We start from the raw sequence: 13,534 nt of genomic DNA, 5'->3' as shown, positions 1-13,534 counted from the left end.
ATGATAAGCTTGTTGAAAAAAAGTATTGCAGATTTGGGCAGATTGAGTTTGAATTTCTTTGACATGTATAAAGTTCTTGAGTATTTTTTTTACATATTTTGTATATTCAAGTAGGAATGTAAATAATAACACACGGGTTTAATTGCAACAAAATGTAATGAAAATAACTATTTGTTCATTATTTCATTAATTAAAAGCAAACAATTCCATTGTTATTGATTAGATACAATATTTATTTAAAATTATAATCTCGTTCAAAAAAGACTTAATGATTTTGGCAGATTGTGTTTGAATGTCTTTGACATGTATAAAGTTTTTGGGTATTTCTTTACATATTTTGCATATTCAAGTAGGAATGTAAATAATAACAACACACGGGTTTAATTGCAACAAAATGTAATGAAAAAACTAGTTGTCCAGTAATTAGATACAATATTTATTTAAAATACATTTCTTCCTTAGAACATATATATTTGCTTGCTCGCCACATTAAATTCCTGTCTCCATTTGCAGTGATGGATAACATTAAAGTATAATGTGGCATAACACTTTAAACATGATATGACATTGAATCGATAGTCCATTTGAACCTCAACTATATTTGGATCATAACTTCCCTAAATTTGCAAGCCAATATAATTGGTCTGTTTTTAATAACACGAACTATGTCTCCTGATTGCTTAGTCAGTGACATTAGTGGCAGGTAAGTGGTGCCATACTCCTAATGGCTAGTTTGGAAACTTCCTTTGAAATGCATTAATTGATTGGTAGCTTCACACATCGGTGCGATGTACAAAGGATAAGAAGTATGAAATTTTTGTACTTGTTTCAAACATTTTGGTTGATAGGTTCATGGGTATTTACAGTCCCAGACACACTGGAAGTGTGATGCAGTTGTTAGAGAGTACTTTTAGAGTCACTAATGCTGATACTTTCTATAACGCGCAGACATTGTTCTTAAGGAGCACCTGATGATTATGGTGTTTCTTTGACGAATATCTTAATGAGACAAACCAGAAACTAGACATACCTTAGAATGACAAGTTGAAAATGGGGTGGGGGTAATAGACTCTGGTTCAGGAAGTTTTTGGAGCAACATTTCTTTTTGTATGCTTATGTGTATATTTACCTTATGCCCTGAAAAAATGTTTTGATCCAAAGGATGCTATATTGCTAGTACTTCTATGATTTAGCTTTATCTATTTTAGAATGTATGCATCAATCTATCTATGTTTACTGCCCTAGGATTCTTTTCTAGACTAGATTGAGTCATTTGAAGATCGGCTAATGAAATCATATCCGGTCAAAAGAAAAAAATAGCATTAGTGTTTCGTAGAGTTACTTACGATGAAGTCGTGTCATTTAAGTTTTTCTCAGTCATGATTTCACATGACAATGATAGGAAATAATGAGCTTAGGGATCGTTATGGTCATTATTGGACTTTTTTTTGTTTTACGGTTTGGCAATAACCTTTTATTATTAGTTTCATGGTTTCTTACTAGCCTTGTTTGGATTGATGTATGTCCGAGTGAGGCTCGTGAAACAAATCCATGTAATCTATCCATGGTGTCATTCTGGGTTGCTGACAAATTTACACATGCAATAAGTAAGATATTTAGAAAAATCTCAATTTGAGGAAGACATTTTGAAATTTTAAGTGAAACAGAAGCTCGGTATTCTTCTACAATCCAGGAGTGGTATGATATAATAATTGCAATTCTGGATTTTGTCATTGCTCTGTCAGACCCTTTAGCCACCATGACTGTGTCTTTATGTCACATTGACTCATTATCAAACATAGTCAGTAATTGAATCTGAAGCTGACAATTTCTAACTATATTGGTGCCACAGTGCTGGACTTCTCTAAATTCATTATGTACGAAATTTATTATTAGAAGATGAAAGCACGGGATAGTGACAAGATCAATATGCTATACATGGACACTGATTCACTTCTTGTGCATGTAACAATCAATGATGTGTATACAGACAATGGAGAGGAATCAATGGTAAACGAGCCTGATGCCAGCAATAGTATCCAAAAAATCAGTTGAGTAAGGAACCTAAACATGTTACGTTCAAAGATGCGTGCTCTGGTAAACCTATCAAAGGGTATGTTAGACAAAATATATTCAGGCATTGGTGGATCAAGAAGGTGAAATGAGTTTAATATGTGTTTGTGTGAAAGACACGAAATGTATGTGAAAACGTCGTATCAAGCAATGTAAATCTGCACACAAGTCAAATCTGATCCGGATAAAGAAATATCAGATGGGATGGGTGTGTATCATTGCTCTAAGGTACGTTTGCCATACACAACAAATCTATATTCATCCGTATTGGAGTCGTCAATGAGGAAGCTGCATCAGTTGTGGAAAAGTCATTACAATACTACTGATCACCTATCCCACATTAACCATCTTAAAATCTTTTTCAACAATAGCTGGGGTTTTTTCTGAACCAGCTGGGTCAATGTCACCATGCTTGGTTAGTTTGGGATTTCTTTACACAGAAAAGGTAATGACGTTGAATTTTCTCCTTCGTGATGCCATTGAATATCAATTGTTGTATAAGAACAACCTGCCTTTATAATGTGTGCTATACAAAGTGAAACTCGTACAGTAAATCCAACACGGAGTCAAACATGCAATGACTGAACTAGAATCACTGGAATTTGTATTCGCTGTTTAGCAAAGAAGTTCCCATTCAAAGGTTTATAGTAAACTCAAATGCAGGTTTACGAAAGATTGGCATTGAGGTCGCTACTGTGTTACCTAAGTTGCCAGGGACAACATGAAAAGCATATCGTACTTCCTCCAGGACCTAGATATATGTATAGTGAGCCTGGAACATGGATGGTCAAACCACTTGATTCTAACAACCGTTCAAAGGCTAGAGAAGTGTCAACATATTGTGAAGATACTGCATGTTACTGACATGATCTAACTTATAAACCATCATATGATTTCTGTTCATGTCAAATTGCTGAGTCAAGACGATCCATCCTACACTCAGGGAAAGAATTGAGGAGTTAAAATGGTTAATAATGCCCTTGGTGGGACATTTGGTGTTACAGGACAGTATGATAAACATGAAAACTAAGTTTCATGACCCAAATCTACTACAGCCCATGTGGTAATTGGAAAGGTGAAGCTGCTGTTTAAATTGTTAGCCAGCACAGCACAGGTTATCCATATAGCTGCTTGAGCATGGTTGGACAAACAAGCACTTTGGCAAGGCTGACATTTTGTTCCTTCCACATACAGTTATGCGTTAGCTATTGTAAATGGTGCCATTAAATTCAAAGAAGAGGAGCTCCTTGCATCAAAGATTCAGCAAGTGTATCTGATGTGCTTGAAAATATTTATGCATGATCACTGCTAACATGCGGATGGATCTTGCAAGTTGATCTGGGCAAAGAATTTCTCCTAGGCGTTGCTGCTTTACTGAGAAAACATAAGGTATGGTTTCTGTTTGGACATGTTAACAAACACTGCAAACAGGCTCTTGTAAAATGATTTAGCTGTCCATTTGCAGAATGATTATTCGAAAATTAATACATGCAGTTCACGAAGTCTCAGATTACTTGATGTTGCAAGTGGGTTGCACAACTTCAATCAATCGTACAAGCACTAAATAATAAATAACAATAGTGTCAAATGTTGCGGAAGAGATTCAGCAGAAGACTGTCAAGGTTATATGCAAAATGATTTCACATCCACCGTCTTTAGGCTCACTTGGTAACACTTCGTTTGTTATCTGTATGCACCAGTGAAGTTGAGAGGCAGACAAAATCTTGCTACTGCGCTGGTATGGTCACCACCACCCAGTCAATATTTAGAACAATTCCTCAATTTTGTGATGAAGAAGGTTGTCATTGGACATTTGAAAATCATATAAATACCACTATTACGATACCTTAGAGTTGAAATATTACATTTTTGTAAAGGCCACTGTATATTGAAAAGGTATGGACCAAGTATGTATACGGAAGAGTTTAAACAAGCCACTGGTTGGATGTTTGATTTTTATAACGAAATGATCAAAACAGTTGCAGTCTGAGACATTAATGAAAAACACGAAAGTTTGCAAGCCTTTATGCAAGAAGTAGTTTTGGAAAGACTCAGAAAACGAACTCAAGCACGTCCACGTAATTGAGAACCAACATACAAACCTGAACCAGGACATTCGTATGAACCTCAACCATTACACATATTTTTCACATTTCCAACTATTAAGAAATTATTTGCATTTCCACCTGTTGAAAAGGGAATATATGCACCCGCACATTTACCTGAACCCACACGAACAAAACTTACTTGAGGCAAACCAGATGCATCCACACTGGAATAAAAACAAATGCCTAAACTCTCAAGAATAAATTGAAAAAGGACACCTAGCACCAGCAGCCTGAAAGAAAGGAAACACCCAGACAGGATGAAAAAGAAAAAGACATGCATATGTGTAGAAACAACAAGAAGTGGTTAAATGGGTTATAGAACAAGAGGAAGTGAAACAAAGACATGGCATCATGACATATTATTCCAAAGACAGAAATGAAATCGAAGAAATACTCGACAACGTTGACATTGCCACAATGATTATTTATTTCACCATACACATCGATGATTATGTGAGTTCTGGTGGAACAAATATGATGTTTATCAAGGATTCGAATGATCATTAAAATTATACAACATATAATATTGCATGACCTTAATTACATGCTAATGATGCAGGTGGACAAGCTGTCATCTTTGATGGCTAGCCACATTTTAACTTTTGATTTTTGGAGTATTTACAACAACTTTATGAAAGTTTATTGAGGTTTTGCATACGATACTTCTCAGTCATTGATCTGGTTTTTTCAGAGATTTTTACAAGTTTAATTTTGGAGCCAAGTATACATTAATATTACAATGAAAGGACTCCTCCAGCGATACAACTTGGGATCCCTACGATGTTGTTTCTGGCCAAGTTGTGTTGTTATCATTAACATTGTGGATGCTTGCGCTAATCACTTTGCTGGCTATAGAACACATTTTGTTCTTGTTTACAGTCACAGATGGTTACATATACATTGTTGTGATCCTGTCCAGTACGTTTATGTTGATGGAAAACACAGTTGGCCAAATGAGGGTCTTTGACGCACCTCTGATATCCCTTAACCAATACGTTTTTGCAACTGCGGGAGTCACATCTCCTAACAGTACTGGCATAGCCTCAAGGAATGGAAATATTCCACTTGTCTTTTGCTTTTATGCCGCTTCTGTTTTTGACAATTTAATGGTGCCGATGTGTTTTTCGTTTGGCTGAATGAAGCTGATTAAGATGAGTTTGGGTCAGCAACATGGGAATAATTCCAATTAACTTTGCCCAGATAGCCTTAGTGTAATCCTGTAATCATTTTTTATTGCACTCTATATTTTCGCAAGCTGCCATTTGTTATGGAAAAACTTACCTTTGTGACAGGATATTATTATATGAAAAATGCAACAGGTATAATTACCATGTGCTGAATTTTCCAGAACTGCATCTGGAATGGGTCTGAAATGGGATTGAAAGACGACTAAGAAGTGGAAAACGACTTCAATAACAGCATAACGACAAGCAAATGACCTCCCCACTGACAAGTTTTCGTTTACACAACTTGGCATGATCTGTCAAGCATTTCCAAGGTGCCTTTGTGCGGAATGAACCTGCAATGATGATGCCACCCATAAGGGAAATTGGCATCGTCAACAAGGATTCATGAACAGGGCCTGAGACTCATCGTGTTGTATATGTGCAGACAGACAATAATCTATTGGAATTTGCATTGTAAGCACTTTTTGCCCCACTTTTAGTCGTTCGTTATTTAACCTGGGATGGTACACGACAACTGATGTTTATTTCAACTTGTTTGGGTAACAGTGCTTAGGCGAAGAGAAGAATGGTCGTTTCAGGCACTATTCAGCGTCGCAATCTGTTTGTTTCCATATGAACGTGGTTCTAGGCCCTCAAAAAGTACAATCGCCAGTGACTTAAATATATCTATCACTTTAGGTCATTTGTACCAGTCAAATGAATAACTGCTTAGAAGTGCATACGCATGATACAACTGTACGTGACGAGCCTGTCGAGCAATTATAATACGCAATAACATTAGTAATAGAACTATGATAGACACTCAATACCAGTGCGAGAAAATAATCGAAGTGGAGCAGCAGCTGTGAGATAAAATCGTTAAGATAACTGCGCTTCTCATGAAAAGCAAACACTTGTGTTGTGACTATAGATGATGTTTGCAGAATCGCAACATTAGCGGCCACAATTTGTCTATATCTGGTTGGAAATATGGCTTAGTTAACTATTCTAGCTTCACCAATCGCAATTGTTGATGAAATCTTATCAATAGTAACCTGTGTGACTTGTGGCGCTGGTTAAATAATGTCAACACAGCTGCTTTCGCAAATGCATGTCTGTTTAGAATGTATCTCGGTGATACAAAGCAGCTTAAATCCAATTAATATAATCTACTCTAAGGATAAAATAATTAGATTGGCCAAGTTTGACCCCATGACGGCAGACACAAAATCACAGAAAACTCCGAAAACAATTACGGAACCAGGAGAGAGTAGATAGTAAAAATCGAGTAGATATTTAAATGTTTGTACATTAATGACAGGTTCCTTAATTACCACTTGCATGATTTCACAATCAAATGATGGAGTGGTATGGTATAGCCAATTATGCCGATTACTGTTCTAGGTTGAATTCTTCAATCTCCACCATGACTTTATCTTGCAGGGTCAGATATCGGTAATGTTCTCATGTGAGCATAGAGAACTTTATATGAGGACAACGTGATCAGCGGTAAAAGGCTGTGACCTAGATCAGTTATACGAATCCAACATTGTTATTATCATATTATACCAGGTATAATCTCCTATCATGTCCTCAGTAGAATCACTTTGACTAATGAGAAGGCAAGAAACTAATGGGGTTGGGGTGGGGATAGTGCATACCGAGTCAGTAGAAAACTGTTGGTGAGAGCTAGGCGATATTTGGCGTTACTCCCACCACACTTTGGACTCTTAGAAGTTTCAGTATACACACAACGAGAAATGATAAATGTAATTTGGTATGCATATTACACATTTCACTTCGAATAATTGTGTATTAACTGCAGTGGTTAACAATATATTAACCCAGAAGATCCTGAAATGTTCTATTAATTTGCTTTATTTTCGAATGATTCATGACGATCACATTCTTCCTCTTTCCCTTTTCCAATGCTTTCTACCTCAAATTAATAAAGCCATTTGCAATATAGTTTTCCTGATTTACCTCATTTCAATTAAAGATGGACCATCGCATGCTAACTATGATCACAGCCTGATTTATCAAAAACGATCCCATATTTTCCTTCGATAGGGTTGAAATTCTTCTCGTCTAGAAACACTAGAGTATTATTCACAGTAAAGTATATTATCATTTTTATAGATTAAAGGTTGTTTAAAATGACAATTTATGACCAGTGCTTTTGTCACAAAAGGGTTTAAGTAGTCTAATTCCAGGACATTTATTAAGATTTAGAAGTATGAAAGTAAAGTAAACAGTTTCATCTATCATGATTAACACAAATTAATTTAATCTCCAATTATCCATATGATCTATTTTTCTATTCACATTGGTCTTTTGTAGTTTTACATTAAATTTTATTTTTAAAACGAAATTTGAACCTGGTCCTCACAGCATACTTCATACCTTTGCATAATCATTCAGGGACGAATTGGTTGCCAAAACTATCACTGGCTAAGACAGCTTTTGGAACTATTTCATCACTATGATGGACAATTATCAATATTGCTGTCAAATGCCAAAACATACAGAATATCCACATGAAACAAGCAAACTAAAATCCAAAGGTATCACACGACATTTCATTTAAATATAAAGCCTGAGCCAGAATTGAATTTGACACTAGTTAGAACCAGGGCTGTTATATGTGCGGCAAAAATGTATCAGGAATCATTCCAGCAATACCATTACTCCTGTTCTTGCTGCAATTTATTTGCACATATCTCTTTATAACAGAAAAAAATGTAAATTGTAAAACAAAATTAACAGTAATTATATAATTCTCTTTTTGTTTTATCATGAAAAATGTTTTAATGACAAGTCCTTAATATGACACACACTTTTCTGTTTATTCATCTAACATACTTTAATTACTATTGCATAATAGTAATAACAAGAAGAAGAAGAAAAAGAAGAATTTTGTTTATTACTTACAGGTGTTATTGGAATAGTTATGTATAATTAATTTTTAGTGTGCCTGACTTTTGTAAATGTTTGATGGTTGTAGATTTAGTTTCTGCATAACTTTGTCCATGATTATAACCTGTAAATATAATGTTTACTAATATTTGAGTTCAAGGACTAACCATGTTAAATTGGTTCTCCCATTCGAATGGTTATATTTCCAGAATATTTTCTTGCATCATACGTCCAGTGGCAATGTGTATAAATTGTGAGTTAGGTACGCAAGTGATTCATTCATGTTTAAGATTAGGCACTGGGAATCTGTTGAGTTTACAGATGTATTGCTGAAATAAGAAATAATTTGAGACAAAGTATTTATTTAAATCATTCAGTGGAGTTACTAATGTACTCATTGACCTTGAATTAATGCATCATTGGCATAACATGACAGTAAATTTAGTTGGTTCATCAGGACGTTCAAGATTATGGGAATTTATTCAGAACACTCTGTACTATTGAACAGTGTGATAGGACATGTTGGATTATTTGGAATTTCATGCATAATGCTTTAAGCGTCTTTTGAATTTTCACTATGTATTTTAAGGAATTTAATTATTTGCTGAATTTTAATTAAATTGGTTAGTTTGACTTCCTCTGTTACATATTTTGAGACCTAAAATGTGAACAGAATGAATGTGCCCTATGAGCATATGGTCCCATTAGTTAGTTCTATATGAAATTAAAATTCTACGTTTCACAGGATACGAACATTTGCAGCATATTTCCAAGCAGATCCAAGTCAACGAATAAGAATACTGAATAAGTTTTGAACCTATATTTCATTTGCAATAAAAGCAAGCATGAGAAAGAATGTCATACGAACACAATTTAATTCACTAGAAGTAACGTAGTCAAAACGACATTTAGTATTTCATGCTATATCAAGCATACACTGAAAGAGGATTCTCAGTAAATATGTTGAAAATAAGCAATACAAGGTACGAAATTTCGTACCGTCCATTGCCAATATCTACAGTATACTATCCATACAGCTAATCAACATAAATGTCCCATTATGGAAGGAAGACATATCTTTCATTATTAAAATGGAGATTTGTCTACTCTTGTACTTTTTCTCAAATTGCACATATTTTACAGAATCCCAGTACTCAGTGTCCATGCTAGGGAGTGAATCAGGAGAAATAGTCACCAACGAGTTTGCCACTTTACAAAACACTTACCCAAATGGCAAAGTTCACTTTATTTTGCACTGATTTCATTACATTCTTTGAGAACGACATATTAATAATCAAAGTAAAATGTTGACATTGTTGTAAGATTTCCCTTCAAAGATGAGGGCAGAAAGATAGAAAAGGAAGTGTTTTCTTCTATAATAAATTTTGGTGCTAATGTTATGATCATAGATACGATTAATTGTATTGTTCTCTACTGAGTTTCTAATGACTCTTCACACTCAGGTGCCTTAAAAACATGTGAAAAGTGAATGTTTGTTGATCAATTACTAATAAAAGTAATCATTATATCCAATAATTCATCATATGAAGAGATGAAACAGGAACCTCTACAATGGAAGACAATGCCTATTTTAGACTGAGATATTTTACAGGTTCTTTGTTGTACAACAATTTTGATGGAATATAAAACGTTTTAATATTTTTATCAACTGGAATATTATTGCATAATAAACATAATACTCTTACATGAAAATATGCAAGAAGGTTTGTCTGAAGCGACTATTGAAAGGAGGGGTAATTTTATCCAGATATTAGGATCAATCTTGGAGTCAGACTTATCATGTTTAAAATATTAAACAGCTTTGATTAAGATTACTTTTGGAAAGTAGAAAGGTAAAGGTTACAATTTAGTACTATGTTTAACATATATGAATTAAATGAAGCACAGCTCTGCAAAGCAAGATTTCATAACTGCTGATTAGTTTATTTTGAAGTAAAAATTTGGGTCCAACTATGAAATATTGGGCTGCCAGGACTCCATAAACAATATATCAGAATCATCACTGTATAGATACATACCAAGAAGCTCAACAGTGGATTAAATTACACACACACACACACATCTCTCTCTCTCTCTCTCTTTATATATATATATATATATATATATATATATATATATATATATATATATATATATATATATATATATATATATATATATATATATATATATATATATATGTGTGTGTGTGTGTGTGTGTGTGTGTGTGTGTGTGTGTGTGTGTGTCCTTTATGGTTTCCAGCAATGCATTATTTGAGAGCATAACCCTCTACCTATACTGAACCCACTTATCGGCTGCTTTAATGAAATAAGTTCAAACAACTGATATAGAGTGCTATTTAAGACACAAATTCGAGATATTGTGCAAGAGGCACATATGTGTATCATACCTCTTTAGTTTCTGGGTTTTGCATTGAGATGTATTTGAGTTCCATACAATAGGCGGATGGAATACTGTTTTGAGAGCTAACAGAAACAAATAATATTCTCCTGATTCACCACGGAGTCCATCAACCATCAACGGATATGGCATTTACAATCTTGTCTTCAACAAATAATATATAATATTACTTACCTACACTGTTTAAGTGAACGATAGAAAGAGAAAGTAACATACAAAATAAATGTATATAAAAGCAGACAGACAATATGAATCAGAGATACAAAAATTCTTACGTAGCTTTTGCTTCAGATTTATATTTACTTTTAAAAGTGAGAAAGAGTACCATTTCACCATCACTATCCATGCTACCATAATTTGTAGTAAGAATAATGCAACTTCTGTCACCCAAGGTAATGCAACAAGCTTCTGCCTTCCAAAGGAAATAACACAGTGACATGTTGATTATCCACACTTACTTACAAATAGTCAAAACACGCAAAGACTTAAGATCAAGAAATAAATGATACTATTTAAATTGTTGAGCCAGTGACTACATGATGTTCACATACCATTATACTGCATTGCATGTTGATTTAAACACAAACGCATTTTCTAAAAGATGATTTCAAAACATTTTATATTATGGGCTAACTTTTATGCAAGATAAAGCATTCATTTAAGAGCATTCTTCCATAATTGGCCTCTGTTTACATCTCGGCCATTATTTTGGGGAATGCCTCTCACTTATGTTTTATTGTAATAATGAGCAATGGTGTTTCAATTTGATAACACTTTGGGCTAAAGGTTTTATGTATTATTAATTATAAGATTAAGTTGATTCAAATCAAACTTTAGTAAGACTGCTGGTCTCTTAAAAATAGTCTCCCTTGGATTGTTGACCTTGCGTACATCACATTGGGGATTAAATTCATTTAGTATTTTTTTAAGTCCTTGCTTTGAGCTGGAAGACGAATTAAACAGCCTTTTTATCTGCAGAAAAAAGTAAAGAAGGAAACAGACAAACAGTCTCGTTTTATTAAATTGTATACTCATTAATACCTCAGTTTGAATTGTAATTACTTTCTATGAAGCCGTTGCACATTAGTTTTAATCTTTTTTATCATCTCTTTATTCAGTATTCAAGGAAGGACACGTGACAGTTGTGATTCAAGAAAGATTACTGGATGAAATTTTGGTATGTTTATTTTTTCTTCATTAATTTTTTGTTTATTTTTTATGATCTTAATATGTAGCTATGCCCTCTTTGTTGGTCAGATAGATATAATTTATCAAAGATCTTTGAGTTTGCAATTTACAGTAGCATAAGAAATTTCTTAACACAACAATTTTAAATGATTTAGATTTAAAGATTGAAGCTATTGTTTGAAAACATTAAATTTTCTAATCAAATGTAGGAAACAAATACTACATCAAGCTATTTTCTAATATTACTGGAATTATATAAAAAATATAATTGAATTCTTGATATATACAATATGTGGAATATCATTGTGTTTGCAATTTATAACTGCATAAGAAATTTCTTCAAAAAACATTTTCAATGATTTCAGTTTCCAGATTGTTTAAAAACATTACATTTTCTAATCAAGCTTTGGGCACAAATGTTACATCAAGCTATATTTTAATATTATTATCTAAAAACTCATAATTTAATCTGAAATGTCTCGTGTTGGTTAAATAATGTCTAGTAAGCAATATTACAGGACATCGGCATAGACACTGATGAAATGATTTATAAATTTTACACGGTTTAGACCATTACAGCTTAGAGAAAATGGAAAAAGAGATAATGTTCAAGAACAGATAATCATATAAACAAAATGTAGACGAAAAATGATATGGTTCTCTTTGAATAATGGAATTGTACTTTTCATGAATTGTCATGCTTCATTTTCCATACTTTCAGCCAAATAGTGAATCCTAGTGTTAGTGTTCTTCTATTCCTTAAAATTTCCAAATCTGGTGGATACAATAGACTAGATATCATTCTTTTCCTCATTCTTACCAGATATATATCATAATATCTAAATTCAGGATATTTAACATTCAGTTTAGTTTTTAAAGGTAACACATTATTACAGTATTTCCTTTTTCTCCTAGGACTAATTTTATTTCTTTTGCACCAGTTTCATCAAGTTTTGTGGAATTACTTATGGAGACACATTGTTCAGTTTTGGCCTAATATAAATCTAGTATGCACTCATTACTTCTTCTGGATTATGCATGCATTAGATAAGAAGAGGAAAGGAGACCCAGACATGTGCAATACTATCAGAAGAGCCACAGGAGAAAGCAACAATAGCTGATGTGAGTTTTTTATCTTCATTTATTCTTTTGTTTGCTGCAGAATGCAGAAGGGCTTACATGACCTCTCTTCTGAACACAATTTTTCGAGCATACATTTAGGTGATACATTTTCCGCAAATTACTGATGGAAATATTTGAGTAGTTCTTAAAATAAACCACATTCGTATTCTTTCAAAATTCCATCTATCAAATTAAAATTTGTATGCACTTTTACCAGTTAACAATAATAATCTGAACACTTTATTTTGCTATCTTTAAAACAACCTTTCCTTCAACATATCATGTGAATCGTTGTACATTTTCTTGGTTTTATATTCAAAACAGTAAATGAGAACGAAAGAATGATAGGACAAACATGACATATAATATTCATATGACAGAAGAATGAATGAAAATTAAATGTAGCTTAATTGATAACAAGTTCATATTCAATGAAATAGTGGCATAGTTAATATCATATTTCTATTCCCTTTTAAATACCATAATTTAGTCCAAGGCCCTGGTCATCCTCTCAGGATTAGAAGATGTTATTGATATTC

At 33.5% G+C, this 13,534-nt stretch overlaps 1 protein-coding gene across 2 annotated transcripts in view; it reads left to right on the top strand.

Moving 5' to 3' along the window:
• The window catches only part of LOC149774191 (uncharacterized), a 243,074-nt gene that overhangs the window by 174,500 nt on the left and 55,040 nt on the right, over window positions 1-13,534 (top strand). For both annotated transcript variants that reach the window (XM_089945702.1, XM_089945703.1), the window contains exons 26-28: window positions 11,804-11,862; window positions 12,921-12,995; window positions 13,486-13,534. The exon at window positions 13,486-13,534 is cut by the window's right edge and continues 149 nt beyond it. In XM_089945702.1, the coding sequence (XP_089801828.1) occupies window positions 11,804-11,862; window positions 12,921-12,995; window positions 13,486-13,534 (183 nt within the window). The remainder of the gene's footprint in view (window positions 1-11,803; window positions 11,863-12,920; window positions 12,996-13,485) is intronic.

This window comes from Sinohyriopsis cumingii, unplaced genomic scaffold, assembly GCF_028554795.1.
Source record: "Sinohyriopsis cumingii isolate HCF-2022 unplaced genomic scaffold, ASM2855479v2 utg000400l, whole genome shotgun sequence".
Lineage (NCBI taxonomy): Eukaryota > Metazoa > Mollusca > Bivalvia > Unionida > Unionidae > Sinohyriopsis > Sinohyriopsis cumingii.
The sequence above is the reverse complement of the archived record's forward strand: the minus strand, read 5'-3'. Positions and strand labels throughout refer to the sequence as shown.